General features: G+C 43.6%; 1 protein-coding gene across 1 annotated transcript; it reads left to right on the top strand.

Annotated features, from left to right (window-relative positions):
• Positions 1–682: 682 nt before the first annotated feature.
• Positions 683–1,328, top strand: LOC126567463 (roundabout homolog 3-like). The gene is made up of 2 exons (XM_050223683.1): positions 683–921; positions 977–1,328. Exons 1-2 carry the CDS (start codon positions 683–685, stop codon positions 1,326–1,328), a joined length of 591 nt encoding a protein of 196 aa, XP_050079640.1.
• Positions 1,329–15,940: the final 14,612 nt, after the last annotated feature.

The raw sequence follows: 15,940 nt of genomic DNA, 5'->3' as shown, positions 1-15,940 counted from the left end.
GTTGGTGTTGGAGTTCTGGCCATACGCATGGAACAGTGTGTTCTAAAAGGTGGTAGACCGTTACCCATCAATGGTAGCCGGTAGGCAACTTTAACGGACACTATGGAACTAGGGTCTTAGGGCTGGAATTGTATGAAATCCGATGGATACCGTAGAGTGTTTCTTGATGCCACCACTTACCGTCTAGGTTTTTTTTTACATGGATATTCAAAAAATGTATTAGAGTTTAAATATCTTAAAGATAGTTTCGTCCTTCTCAAATCTGTGTTGAGGTAAGAGGTGGGACTTATTATCATCATCATCATTCCGGTGACTTGACTGCAAGCTTTTATAGCTTCCATCACGATGGTAAGGCATTTGAAGAAAAGTACTTCCACTTAGAATCGAACTTCGACACTTCGATACCCGAAACACCGAAGACATCGATAAATGATACATTGAATTTGGAAAATAACTGATTCATTCGGAGCTATCCTTCCTTTACAATCATGTATCTTATAAAGTTTAAAAACTTAACTAAGACAAATTCAATATTCTAAAGAGCTGTAATGCAGCAAATATTGCAAAGAGCAATGCAACTGTCAAGCATGTCGATGCCCGCACTGTTGAATATCCCATTCCATCAACTTTCTCATGCAAATCCACCTTTGATCTCGAAACATCTCATCATCTGCCATCGAATATGACTATTTCTGAGACGGAGAGGCATCGGTCAAATGCCTCCGGCAATCCCCAACCATCCGTGTTCTTGAAGGAAGGCTCCCAAACGCTCATGTTTCCCAACAATACGTACGACAATATGCAGGTCTCGGTACAGGGAACGCTACAGATTCGCGGCGTACAAAAGGATGACGATGGCTACTACATCTGTTCGGCACTGAGTGTCGCCGGTTCCACTACCAGTAGAGCTTACTTACAGGTATGGCTTGACACTAAACAACAACATTTTTCGACCAACAGCTCAATTCATATTCCAACTGACTCGCTCGGACAGCAATCTACCCCCGATACTGCAGATCGTACCGACTAATCAAACACTGCCCCGCGGCACTGTGGCCACTCCTGCCATGCCGTGCCATGTCGGTAATCCGACGCCCATGATACGCTGGATGAAAAATGCGACCGATATCAACCTTTCCGGCGGTAACGGGCGCTTCTCAATCATCCAGGGTGGCACGCTAAGAAACTGGATGGGGATACCGAATGCCAAGCAATCTCTTGAGGGAGACCCACAGCACGAAAAGAAAGACGTGAGCTGTGAGTACTTCGTCAAAAGAAACCCTTGCTTTTACCGTTCCTTCGATCGATTGGTCGAAGAAGCGGTGTAGTAATTGAAACACAACAAACTGTTCCCGAATGAGGCCACGAGGGCTTAGGGAAGGGTTTAGAACTCCCCGAAAGTAACGTTTACAGAACTTTAAAGGGGCGAGAACACCGCAAAAGGGGGTTCGAGCAGTAAGCTTTGTTTACAGTGCTACAGCTAAACGAGGAAAATAATTTCCTAAGTGCGTGTTTAGGCTCTTGGTATGATTATGCTCGCGTTTACAAGCTACAAAGCAGACGGTTGACAGTGCTGCTAACAATTATTCAGCCTGGTAATTGATTTTGAATGTGTAATTTTGTTGATTAGAAACAGGAGCAGCAAGTAATCACAGGGCGAAGGTCTTAAGATATGATTTTATGAAAGCTATTTCCTTCGATAGCGTGACTGCATTTCGCAACGACGTCGTGTTTGTTTCGATTTCACGTTGGCTAGTCATTATGCTGCGGATTACATTCTTGTACAGAAAAATAAACAAAATCGGGAGGGTTGAGTAAATTTAGACAATTTAATTATTCATTCTAATTTCTTTGAAATGTTTCACGTTCTATGAATATTGCTATTGGTCGTATAAAATTGTTAGTGTCGTTTAAAATTTGTAATTAAAAACTTATTAGCAAGCTTCTCCAGAAGGCGTAAGATAAATATTTGCCCGGATTATTCTCCAACCAAAATGTGCGCTTCAATCAAAGCTCTTAGAGCTAATAAAATAAATAGGCAAGGTAAATAAAACCCTAATTACCTAACATGAATCTCTGGGGCTAGGCCCTAGGCTAGGATCACCCGTCAATGTGCCTCGAATCATTAACAAATAAATGGGCAGCTTAGCTTTGAGCTTGGTCCAAAGCGAAAGCATAAGCAAGATTAATGGTAAAGCATTATTTCTCCACAAAGCAGTTGAGAGTTTCTAAACCTTCACGACTAAGATAAGACATTAATTGTCAGCTTGCTTGCGTGATCGAGAGAAGCTTGAAGAACAATTCCTTCCAGACGCAATATATTATAAGAAATTCAAGTTAAATAAACATTGCTAGAATATTCTTCTTAAAAGAAAAAGATTAAGCTTGAGTGTAAATATCCCGAAAGGAAACGAAACCATTTATCAATATAAAATTGCAATCATTTCCACGCGCGAGGAAGAAAGCTTCATCCCGGATAAAGAATATATTTCACAAAATCCAATTCCATCCCGCCGTCGGAATACGAATCGGAAATATTCCTCAATCATCCATCGATTTGGAGGCAGAAAAATGAATGGCATGAAATATTTTTCAATCCCGACACTTGTGCCTCGAAGACAGGCCGCCGCGGCCATTTCCAAATGCAATTCTTTCCCACACAGCCCGGGGAGATTCGGTGGATTGATTGATTCCTTTTCAATGCTTCCCCGTTTCTTGTTTATTTTGAATCGCTAGCTTGCTCTTACAGCAAGTGCTCGTTTACTTTAAAATATTTCACTACATTCATCTTTACCTTATTTTCAATCTTATTTTACTTTAGAATAAAAATAACTTCGCAAATAGCAACTGCTCTTCTTTCCGACCCGTTGCGCTGCGCCACGTCTCTATGTTCACAGATCGTGACACTCGGGCAGAGCCAAATAATGTTGCAGCCCCGCCGCTTAGCATGCGATGCTTGCGTTCGAACTAATCGAAATTAATTAATCGTGTTGAACTCCCGATGTCACCGACTTCCGATCGGCCACCGGCGTCCGACAGCCGGCTGGAAACACGATAAGCGGCCAACATATTCGCTGTGCTGTGTGCAGATTGAGGAAAACGGAGCTATTTCGTGCAACATGCGAACTATCTGCACGAAGCAATTCCTTGTTGGAATGCGTCCCCACCGTCCCGTGAGCGGGAATTCAGGGGCAGCCGAAACCGAGCTTGAGGTAGCTCTGAGTGGGGTTTTTTTTTTTTGTACTTTATTTTTAAAGCCATGACCCTCACTCAGGCAGCCGATGGCGTCTTGTAAGTCGAGCCGCAACAGGCATACTTGTTCCCATAGATTCCTTTTCTTTTTATGTCAGCATGAAGGTAGCAGTGTTGAAAGACAGCAGGCACCAAAGGGAAACTAACGATGGGCCATGTTTACTTTGAAGCGTACATTTGCACGAAGAAGAGACAAAGTTTATTTTTATAGTATTCAAAAGAAGGGAATGGAGTTTGAAAAAAATTCCTAGAAAAAAAAATACACGTAAGAATAGTTAAGTAAGAATAATAAATTTGCAAAAAAAACTCAGAGTAATTATTTAATACAGAAACGTGTTGAAATATTTTCTTCTTGTTCTTGGCTTAACGATCTACTTGGTAACGCTGGCCATCAAATGGCTTACTAGACTTTATTGATACCACATAGTTGGATAGTCAGTTCGGATGGGATTTAAACCCTGGACGTGCTGACGAATAAACCACGAGATAAATTAATTTTCCAAACATTTTTTTGATGTTTCCTGAGAGACTGCCGGACCGTATTGCTCCCTCAAACCATTAAAAATAGTTTAAAGAATGTAATGTATGTAGGTTGTATTGTAGAATGTATGATCGTTTATTTTTTATTTGAACAATAAAAAATTGAAAATTAGTTCTACGAGCAAAATCTTAAAGATCTACGAAGATTTTGTTGCCTTACAAGTGCACCCTAGGCTCTGCAGGCATTAAATCGGGCTGCCCTTCCTGATACCTCGTTGCGCGATCATACCGAATGATCTTTGCCCGAGGGAAGTTCCGGGCATTTTCATGAACAAGTCATTTAGACCAAATAAGCCAGTATTACACTGATGGATCATCCTCTGAGGAGGGCATCCTGGCTTCGGTATTTTTAACGAGTCCACCGAAGCTTTTTTCAAATTGAGGCAGTCATGTAGTGTTTACACCGCAGAGCTAGCCGCAATATTTTACGCACTATCCATGATAGAAGTGAGACCTTCGGACCAGTACTTCATCTTCACTGATAGCCTTAGTGCTATTGAAGCTCTGAGATCTCCGAAGGCTGTTAAGAGTCAGCTTGGCTCGATGTTCGATAAGGCGTTTAGGATCTCGCTAATTTGGGTCCCTTCTCATTGTGGAATTCCCGGGAATTAGAAGCCAGACTCGCTGGTCAGAACAGGCGTCCAAGAAGGCGCTTTTTACGACCGACCTATCGCGATCCAGAAGTTCCTTCGTTTTCCACAGCAACTTTTTCTGTATTGCTGACAGAGTATGCGGGAAGCGGATGAACTCGGGCGTGTCCTTTTCGCGATCTCTCCGCAAGTGTCCCTGCAGCCTTGGTTCGATGGGCTATCTGTAGACCGGGCAATCATACGAATGATGTCTCGACTGATGTCGAATCATTTTGCGTTGAATGCTCATTTAAAGTGTATAATTCTGGCTCAGACAAAAAAGTGTGGCTGCGGTGACAGATTCCACGATGTGGATCATCTTAGAAACTGGAATTAGAAACTGCAAGACCCTCCTTGTTGAGCATAGTTGAACATATCGGTAGACGACCGGGTACAGAAATAAGATAAGTGTTGGCGCAGTGACCTCCCCTACATGAGGCTCATTTTTCGCTTCGCCAGTGACAACGATCTCGTCCTATGATTCTAAGTCCCCAATATCCTACCAATTCTAATTCGTTTTCCACTATTCTTTTTCTGTTGAAATTTTTGTTTTCTACGTCTTCATTGTTTTTTGTAGTGCGACAGGTGATCTGATGACGAGGCAACGTAATTCGGAGGCAATTTCTACGATGCCATAAAAAGGGACGTAGTCCTGGCTAGATCGCGATGGATGCTGAGCCTCAACCTCTGGAAGCATTCTCATTATGCGGCGCCGCTCTCTACAGCCAGAAGGCTCTCCTCTGACCTCTGCTGGTAGTGGCAGCCTTCTCCTGTGCCCTAATCGTACGGGCTTCGGTGATGGTGACCCTCCCCGGTTACGTTGGGGGATAGGTGATATTGGTGGATGCTCTGGGGAGTCCAGCTTTAACACAATGAGTTTGGCAGCTTTGGCGCTGGATTCGGGAGTGATTGGTGGATTCTGCCTCGAGAATAACAAAATCGCTCTTAAAGCTGTGGCATAGGACTTACCGATCATTCTTGAATCCGAAAGCAGAGAGTTTCTTGTTTGTACTTTTCACGAAATATTTGTTATTTCGTTGCCGTGCAGATGCAAATCTAAAGATCGACAATAGAAGAATCAACAAAACAAGGGCCAAAAAATCCCCACACCATCGATGCAATAGCTGGACCAATATCAAATATATACATGATGCAGGATAAGTCCATCAACAACCAAAATGGCCCACGACAGCAACCACGAAACTACCATTTTTCCTCAACCGAACATACCCGAGGTAAGGCAAATAACGGGGAGGAAATGTCTTATTAAATCTGTGTATATCATATAGTATTCGCAGGCAGTGTTGACGGCGGTTAGTCTTCGTATTAAAGCATAAATAAAACAGTTAAAAAGTTGAGATATTTATGGATTCAATCCCTTTATAAATTGAATCCTCTTTGGCACACAAATCCCTTTATAAATTGAATTAAAAATATAAAAATTTTACACCTTACATAAATAGTAATTATAAGACTTAACGAACAACTTTATCAAACGAATCAAACGTATTAAATATTAAATTTGAACAAAAACAAATGCGTTTATTACCAGTAGCAACTGCACAAAAAAGGACAGCAAAATAAAATGATTACCCAATCAGTTGCTGATCCTGAATCCGGTGTCCTCTATTCTGCCAGAGACAATAGCATTTCACCAGGACATTTCAATAAATCATTTTTACAAAAGCAACCTTCGTAGGGTTTTGCAACAACAGCAGAAAACCCCCACACAAAGCAGCACCAATCCTCAAACACAAACTGAGTGCAAGTAAAAAAAAAAAGTTTAAATAATATTTCCCAAAATCGTTCATGCCTACCTGGCCGGCCGTTGTGACGATATTTCATTCTCTACACGCCATACCGGATAGTCCACGTGCCCAGAACCGGAATGCCATGAATTATGCAGCACATCCCGAATTAACGCAGATAAACGGCTACGGGTGGAAAATTCAGGCTCGTAATTAAAATTATATGCGATCCTATGCTACCACCACCTGCAACAACGGTGCACTTTTCGTGCAAATTTTTTCATGGTTTTTCATCGTACACACACACACACTCGCTGCCGCTCTCTATCTTGTGACAGTTTCATTTTCCATGCATGAAACTTCCTCCCGATCGCAAAAGGAAGTGTACCTTTGCAAAGCGCTTTCCCTTCCCATCGCCAAACCGGACGAAAGTGTCAGACTCAGACGCCATTTTCGCCATCCCGTACCGTCCCTGGGAAGGCACAGGAGACAAATTTTATGCACGCTACATTTTTCAGCAAATTTTGCGTCATTTCATTCGAACCCGTAATCATTTGCAATGCCGATGATTATCATAGTTTAATGTAGAGTGAACGTTCCTATTTTTTTGTGATGGTCATTAATTGTTTCGCGTGAGAGCCACGGGTGAGTGTGGGATGAAATTGTGTGGAAAATTAATTAGCCTAGCCCGGCAGTGGAGGATTAACCTATAGGTGAAATTGACAGTCACCAGGGGGCCCTCACAGGCTGGAGAACCCTTTTAGGCTAAGAATGATTCACTCCCCGCCAGGCCAGTTATCGAATGCGAAGCTCGTAAATGATCCACGTGGTACCTCGTTAGTAGCCTCGTATAAGGAGACCTCCAACGGATGGTAGGTGGAAGGATCTGGATGGGATGTTCCACAAAAAGATGCGTGGAACAAAGACTTCTATCGCTTTGCGACACTCTTCGACCGGACCGGACCAAAACTGAGCGAGTTATCGCTGATTTTCTACTGAAATGCAGGGATTTCAGGCAAAAACTGGGAAGGGGTGGACTTTTACATAAAAAGATGCGCGGTCCAAAGACGCATAAAACAGTATGCAGAACGACCCGTTCGGACCAAACACGGGCGAGCTAGCGCCGATGTTGCGCAAAAAAAAAAACTTTTTCGTGAAAAAACTAGGCGAGGGGAGGGGATATTGAGGTTCGGCTTTCCACGGAAAGATGCGTGGTCCAAAGACGTAGTAAACGGTGTGCCGGACGCTCCAATCGGGAAATAACGGAGCGACCAATTTTCCACTGCCATCTTTTGTAGAACCGGCCGCGCATCTTTTTGTAGAACAAATCAACCCAATTCCTCCATCCCCTGACGAGTTATTCCACTGAACAACAGTTTTTTCGCAGTTTTAAACAAAAATCTGGGTGGTGGGTACAGGGATCTGTGTGGGATGTTCTACAAAAAGATGCGAGGTCCTAAGCCGCATCCAACTGTCATCAGGAATGGCCGAGTGTTCGTCGATTTTCCACGGGAATGTTTTAGTTTTTCTTCAATAACTGGGCGTGGGGGTGGAGAGATCGAGTTGAGGTGTTCCACAAAAAGGTGCGCGGCCCAAAGACGCATTCAACGGTATACCGGACGCCAAGATCGGACCAAGAATGGCCGAGTTACCACCGATTTTCCTCGTGAATGCTTTGATTTTTCCGCAATAACTGGAAGAGGGGGTGGATGGATCGGGTTGAGGTATTCTACATAAAGGTGCGCGGCTCAAAGACGCGTCGAATGGCCGATTGATCGCTGATTTTCCACGGTAATGTTTTGGTTTTGCCGCAATAATTGTGTGAGGGGGTGGAGGGATCAGGTTGAAGTGTTGCAAATAAAGGTGTGAGGCTCAAAGACGCATCCAACGGTATACCGGATGCCAGGATCGAATCAACAATAGCCGAGTTATCGCCGATTTTCCACGGGAATGTTTTGGTTTTTCCTCAATAACTGGGTGAAAGGGTGGAGGGATCGGGTTGAGGTGTTCTATCAAAAGGTGCGCGGCTCAAAGACGCATCGAACAATGCATCGGACGCCACGATCGGACCAAGAATGGCCGAGTTATCGCCGATTTTCCACGGGAATGTTTTGGTTTTTCCTCAATAACTGGGTGAAGGGGTGGACGGATCGGGTTGAGGTGTTCTATCAAAAGGTGCGCGGCTCAAAGACGCATCGAACAATGCATCGGACGCCAGGATCGGACCAGGGATGGCCGAGTTATCGCCGATTTTCCACGGGAATGTTTTGGTTTTTCCTCAATAACTGGGTGAAGGGGTGGAGGGATCGGGTTTAGGTGTTCCACAAAAAGCTGTGCAGCTCAAGGATGCATCCAACGATGTAACGGACGCCACGATCGGACTAAGAATGGCCGAGTTATCGCCGATTTTCCACGGGAATGTTTTGGTTTTTCCTCAATAACTGGGTGAAGGGGTGGAGGGATCGGGTTGAGGTGTTCCACAAAACGCTGCGCGGCTCAAAGACGCATCAACGATATACCGGACGCCACGATCGGACCAGGGAAGGCCGAGTTATCGCCGATTTTCCACGGGAATGTTTTGGTTTTTCCGCAATAACTGGATGAAGGGGTGGAGGGATCGGGTTGAGGTGTTCCACAAAAAGCTGTGCAGCTCAAGGATGCATCCAACGATGTAACGGACGCCACGATCGGACTAAGAATGGCCGAGTTATCGCCGATTTTCCACGGGAATGTTTTGGTTTTTCCTCAATAACTGGGTGTAGGGGTGGAGGGATCGGGTTGAGGTGTTCCACAAAACGCTGCGCGGCTCAAAGACGCATCCAACGATATACCGAACGCCACGATCGGACCAGGGATGGCCGAGTTATCGCCGATTTTCCACGGGAATGTTTTGGTTTTTCCTCAATAACTGGGTGAAGGGGTGGACGGATCGGGTTGAGGTGTTCCACAAAAAGGTGCGCTGCTCAAAGACGCATCCAACGATATACCGGACGCCATGATCGGACTAAGAATGGCCGAGTTATCGCCGATTTTCCACGGGAATGTTTTGGTTTTTCCTCAACAACTGGGTGAAGGGGTGGACGGATCGGGTTGAGGTGTTCCACAAAAAGCTGTGCAGCTCAAGGATGCATCTAACGATGTAACGGACGCCACGATCGGACCAAGAATGGCCGAGTTATCGCCGATTTTCCACGGGAATGTTTTGGTTTTTCCTCAATAACTGGGTGAAGGGGTGGACGGATCGGGTTGAGGTGTTCTATCAAAAGGTGCGCAGCTCAAAGACGCATCCAACGATATACCGGACGCCACGATCGGACCAGGGATGGCCGAGTTATCGCCGATTTTCCACGGGAATGTTTTGGTTTTTCCGCAATAACTGGATGAAGGGGTGGAAGGATCGGGTTGAGGTGTTCCACAAAAAGCTGTGCAGCTCAAGGATGCATCCAACGATGTAACGGACGCCACGATCGGACTAAGAATGGCCGAGTTATCGCCGATTTTCCACGGGAATGTTTTGGTTTTTCCTCAATAACTGGGTGAAGGGGTGGAGGGATCGGGTTGAGGTGTTCCACAAAACGCTGCGCGGCTCAAAGACGCATCCAACGGTATACCGGACGCCACGATCGGACCAGGGATGGCCGAGTTATCACCGATTTTCCACGAGAATATTTTGGTTTTTCCTCAATAACTGGGTGAAGGGGTGGAGGGATCGGGTTGAGGTGTTGCACATAAAGGTGCGCGGCTCAAAGACGCATCCAACGATATACCGGACGCCACGATCGGACCAGGGATGGCCGAGTTATCGCCGATTTTCCACGGAAATGTTTTGGTTTTTCTGCAAAAACTGGGTGAGGGGGTGGAGGGATCGGGTTGAGGTGTTCTACAAAAAGTTGTGCGGCCCAAAGACGCATCCAACGGTATATGAAGCATGCCGACCGGACGAGGAATGAGGAAGTTATCGTTGGTTTTCCACGGGAATGCTGCTGGCGGAATTTTCCGGTAGTTTTTGGAAAATTCCCCTTATTTCCGGATCTTTTCTGATTTTTGCCACAAAATCCGACCAGGAGTAACAGGAGAGCATGAATTCAAAGAGGTAGCTCGGGTCAACCGAAAAATCGAAAATCCAATCTTAAAATCCAGAATCAGTTTTAAAATCCCGAGGCAAAAATTTAAGTTGAATTTCAGACTTAAAATTTCCAACCCAAATTTAAAACTGACTTTGGATTTTAAAACTGATTTTGGAAATTTTCAGCCGACCCGAGCTACCTGCACGAATTCATGCTCTCCTGTTACTCCTGGTCGGATTTTTGTGGCAAAATCCGGAAATTTTTGGCAAAAATCAGAAAAGATCCGGAAATACGGGGAATTTTCCAAAAACTACCTGAAAATTCCGCCAGCAGCATTCCCGTGGAAAATCAGCGATAACTCCCTCATTCCTCGTCCGATCGGAATGTTGCACATACCGCTGGATGCGTCTTTGGGCCGCGCAACTTTTTGTAGAACACCTCAACCCGATCCCTCCACCCCTTCATCCAGTTTTTGCGGAAAAACCAAAACATTCCCGTGGAAAATCGGCGATAACTCGGCCATTCTTAGTCCGATCCTGGCGTCCGGTATACCGTTGGATGCGTCTTTGAGCCGCGCACCTTTTCATTCAACACCTCATCCCGATTCCTCTACTCCCTCACCCAGTTATTGCGGAAAAATCAAAACATTCCCGTGGAAAATCAGCGATAACTTGGCCATCCTTGGTCCGATCGTGGCGTCCGGTATACCGTTGGATGCGTTTTTGAGCCGCGCACCTTTCCGTGGAACACCTCAACCCGATCCCTCCACCCCCTCTCCCAGTTATTGAGGAAAAACCAAAACATTCCCGTGGAAAATCGGTGATAACTCGGCCATTCTTGGTCCGATCTTGGCGTCCGGTATACCGTTGGATGCGTCTTTGAGCTGCGCGCCTTTTTGTAGAATGCCTCAACCCGATCCGTCCACCCCCTCATCCAGTTATTGCGAAAAACTAAAACATTCCCGTGGAAAATCAGCGATAACTCGGCCATTCTTGGTCCGATCCTGGCGTCCGGTATACCGTTGGATGCGTTTTTGAGCCGCGCATCTTTCCGTGGAACACCTCAATCCGATCCCTCCTCCCCCTCACCCAGTTATTGAGGAAAAACCAAAACATTCCCGTGGAAAATCGGTGATAACTCGGCCATTCTTGGTCCGATCCTGGCTTCCGGCATACCGTTGGAAGCGTCTTTAGGCCGCGCAGCTTTATGTGGAATACCTCAACCCGATCCCTCCACCCCTTCACCCAGTTATTGAGGAAAAACCAAAAAATTCTCGTGGAAAATCTGCGATAACTTGGGTATTCTTGGTCCGATCCTGGCATCCAAATCCTCAAACCAATTTTGTTGTGCTGATGCTTGAAAACCCGTTAGAACACAACCTAATCTTTCTTCTCCATACCTTTGATTGCACGTCTGGTGCCAAGATAATCAACCATAAAGGGCAGAATATCATTCTGCACGTTATCAGCCGTTGGCAATCGGTACGTGCCATTGTTGCCGTCTAAACCCAATCCAGCACCCAATCAAGCAACTCAATATTCGGCCAATGACCACAACATTCAACAAAACGGACCTTTGCCAAACATGCTGCCTGATGACAATTTAGTGATGCGTAGCCGAAAGTTCACTAGCGATAACTTTGCTTTCCAACCTACACACCACCGTCCATTACTTTCGACAATGGGTCAACCATTCACACGGTGCACAAGGAAACGCTGTACGGGAAACGCTCCCTTCCAAAGAGGTCGTTTGACGGTGAAGCAAAACAAAACCCGATAAAAATACGGGAATCCTGTTTGCAAACTTTAAATCTTGCATATTTATGAACGAACTTCTACGGTTGAAATATTCATAAAACAAACGGCGTTAGTCCCCAACGGGTGAAGAGGATAAACTCGGTACGTGATCCTTTCGCGGCTGCTTGAAAGATGGAAGGCGAAGCAGAAGAAGGAAGAAAAAAAGGATCTTCAATTGCTTTCTACTATTGCTGATGGAGGTACGACAGCGAGGCTGGCGGAACGGTGAAAGCAAAAAGTTTTCTTCCGATACCCGAATCCCTTACGTGGGGAAAAGGTAAAATCAGTTGAGTGGAAGCCATTTGCATTACATGAAGTGTAACATCTTGTACGGGGTTTTTCCAAGCCAAGTAAAATAGCCCAACAAAAAGACACCCGGATCGTCCACCCCCCTCCCTTCCTCCCTCCCTCACAAGACGCAATCGTGCGCAACGGATCGAATTTTTACACTCTCCGACGGTTTACTTTCGTTGCTTACAGAGAAACATTTTGACTTTTGATTTTCTTTGCAAAACTTTTCGGTAGCGCCACGTTTGGACAAGCGTAAAGTGGCAATAGGGTTGGTTTAAAGTTTTTCTTTCTCTTCTTTTTAACGCTAAAACAATTCTACCTTTGGTGTAACATTTGCCTCGACATGGGATAATATGCTGGGCAAAAGTTTGAGTTGGAAAAAGGTCCTGGATTCAAAGGTTAGACCATCTGTAAAAAAACAGTAAAGCTTCAAATTTAACATGTTACAAAAGTGAAGTGAATTGGATAATAAACTAGCAAATGCAAATTAAAATCTTAATTTAAATCCTTTCTTTTTATTATAATATTTGATCATTTAGTAAGAGGACAAGATATATTTTAATACATGATTATTATTTCATCGATGAAGAATTATTTTTATTTATTCAATTTATTTATTTATGTACTTCGATCATTTATTTGCCATGAGGTTTAACAACGATGAAACTTAAAAATAAATTAAAACTATTGAGCTTTTTATTAATATTAATTCACAACAACAAAAGTAAGCTAAAGACAATTGAAAGCTCAAAGCTGGAAGAGAATAAAAAAGAGAAAAATAAGAGCAGGAAAACAAATCAGACACTAGGAGACATGAAGAGAAGATCCGAGGCATCTGAGGACCAATGCACCATGAAGCATATGCTTGAGCCAAGTGGCGCCTCAAATTTAAAGAGTCTAAACCATAGCGACGATTCCGTACATCATTCCGATTCCGACGGCAAAGCTTGACTGACCAACTAAAGCGCCTATAAAACTATTTTTGCAGACTCTAAATAAATCTCTAACGCAATAAATTCGGCTGTAACCAGCATTATAAAACCGAGCATTTGACATGTGGCATGTGAAGTTTAACTTGTCGTCAAGTATTACTCCTAGGTCACGAACAGAGAAAACACGGGTAAGAAGAGTGTTAGACAAAGAGTAGTTAAAAGCAAAAGGGTTGCAAGAGTGAGTAAAAGAAATAATAGAACATTTATCCGGACATAGGCAGAGATAATTCAATGAGCACATATCAGACGAAAAAAAAAATATTAAAATGTTGGTAAAGCAGGAAACAATCAGTAGTAGAAGAGACAGTGCGAATTATTAGCCCATCAGAAGGTAGAATAGAACATACATCAATAATAAATAGATACAAGAATAGAAGACTGAGAGCAGTAAATTGGGGAACACTGGACAAGCGAGGAAAACAACCAGAAATGTGAATTGTGATGTGAATATAGTTTTAACATAAAAACATTTTTGAGCCAAATGGTCTAAGAATAAACATCCTTATAATAGTTCACAGTCATCCGAAACCGTTTGATACATCCAATTTACTTTTGCACCAATTGGTGACATAGTTTTCAAAGTTTTCAATACGAAGCAACCACCGAAATTTTTGAGAAAAAGCTGACGGTCCTAAGACTCTCTACGTGAAGAGTTTCGGGTATCCATTCTAATTCAGAGATCTTTTTATGCCTTTGGTCCTGTCATGAATAATATCACCGGCTTGCAACGGACTCGAGAAAACCTGAAAGTTTGTCCTCTTCTTACCATGTGTTCCAGTATAATGTGAAATGTTGCTAAACTCTATCTGAGGTACGTTGAGAAGTTCCTGACGATATACTGTAATTCGTTAAAGATTGATGCTGATATTTCTACAAAATCTTGCAACATATTTCCTAGACTATTGTGGGTTTCATCCAGTGAACGGATTCTCATTAAATTGTGAATTGAATGTAATGTCGTAAGCCTCATCACATAAAATCATCCGCTAGGTCAGTATAATCTTCCAATAAAGACATGTATTAAAGGGAGACCCACAGAACCACAAGGCCACAAGAATTAAAGTAATTTTTATGACCTACTCTCGTTTCGCCAAATATCTTTGGAGATCTCTACTGTCACAAAATACTACATTTCTTGCAATGAATGATAGGTCGGAAATCATAAAATCGCTCCTATTCTTTAAAGCAACAGATGCATTGAACTGTCATGCAAATCGCCTAAATTAGGATAAAGAAAAAAAAAGCAGCAAAACTTTTACCGAGTGATGAATACAACACACATTTTTCTGACATCTAAACCCTCCTGAAGAGGTGCAGGGAAGCAGCGAATATTTTCAAACTTCATTCAACCATAGCCTCCCTCCCCTCCCCCCCCCCACCCCTTGCATCTGGATGGATGGAGCTGATTTCCACTTTTCCACTTTGCCGACCATCTGTGCCAGGTGCTAAACTAGACCAAAGTCATAATTCACGAGTAGATTTTCATACCTGCAAGCAACGAAACAGACGAACTTTTGCAAGTGAGCAGGAGGCAACCCTCCAAAAAAAAAAAAAAAAACCAAATTCTTGATGCCAATGAAGAGTGATGGTAAAAGCCTCATTCCCACATAAGCCACTGCATGCAAATGCTGAATTGACTATCACAAAAGGCTGCTGAATGGAGTTCCCCGATACTGATCTGGTGAGGCGAGGAAGTCCCAGCCAAAGGCAAAAGGGCAAAGTCGAACTGCTTCGCCTGGTTTGGGGTAGGGCAATTCAGATTCGGCAGCAGTACAAAACCATCTGCATCGACCACAATGTCGGAACGCGAAAGGAATGAAGTAGAAGCATGCATGGAGAAAAAAAAAGCATGCAACGTACTTCATACTGTGCTTCATTCTCCCCGCCTTACGTAGCATAAATATCGAAAACCTTCCCTCGAGGTACAAACTTTCATCAAATGCAGAATGATGTGGTTACGTTGTGCGAGATGGCATTTATTTCCATTATTTCAATTTCTCCAAGCTGGCCACAGATCTTATCACACCGGCACACAGCAGTCAAAGTATAGAGGAAACCTTCTGCTTTTTTGTTTGGTCGATTGCAAGCCGGAAGCTTGCACAGAAGAAGATTTCTTTGACATTATAAAACGCATTAAAAAAGACCCCATAATGCGAGATGGTACACCGTACGGACCAAGGGAGACTTATTATTACAGAATGCAATAAAGGTCTCCGGGATTGGATCATGATTGGATAGAGAACCCCTGGCGAGGACTTTTCAAATACAAATCCATAGTCGTTGAGCAATTCCATGTGCTGATGTACTGCTTGCGATAAAGTTTTGGCTAAAAAGATCGAAATTCATAATAATAATGGCTTAATACTTGACACAGAGAAAACAAGAGGAGTTAAGCTTACCTATATTATTAGTCTTTTGGCTCACTTAGACGTTGACAGAAATGGTCTCAAGTTCATACAAAAAACCTGGTAAAATGTGTAAATAAAAATGTTTTTCGTATTCTAAAATATCAAGAATTCACAAACCTTACAAGTTACCCAACGTTTTACGTGTGTTTATTTATTCATAGAGACTTTGGTGCTCCAAGACCACCTTCGCCTCGCCACGTGACGTGCACTGTACATT

Source organism: Anopheles maculipalpis, chromosome 2RL (assembly GCF_943734695.1).
Source record: "Anopheles maculipalpis chromosome 2RL, idAnoMacuDA_375_x, whole genome shotgun sequence".
In the NCBI taxonomy this organism is placed as follows: domain Eukaryota; kingdom Metazoa; phylum Arthropoda; class Insecta; order Diptera; family Culicidae; genus Anopheles; species Anopheles maculipalpis.
The sequence above is the reverse complement of the archived record's forward strand: the minus strand, read 5'-3'. Positions and strand labels throughout refer to the sequence as shown.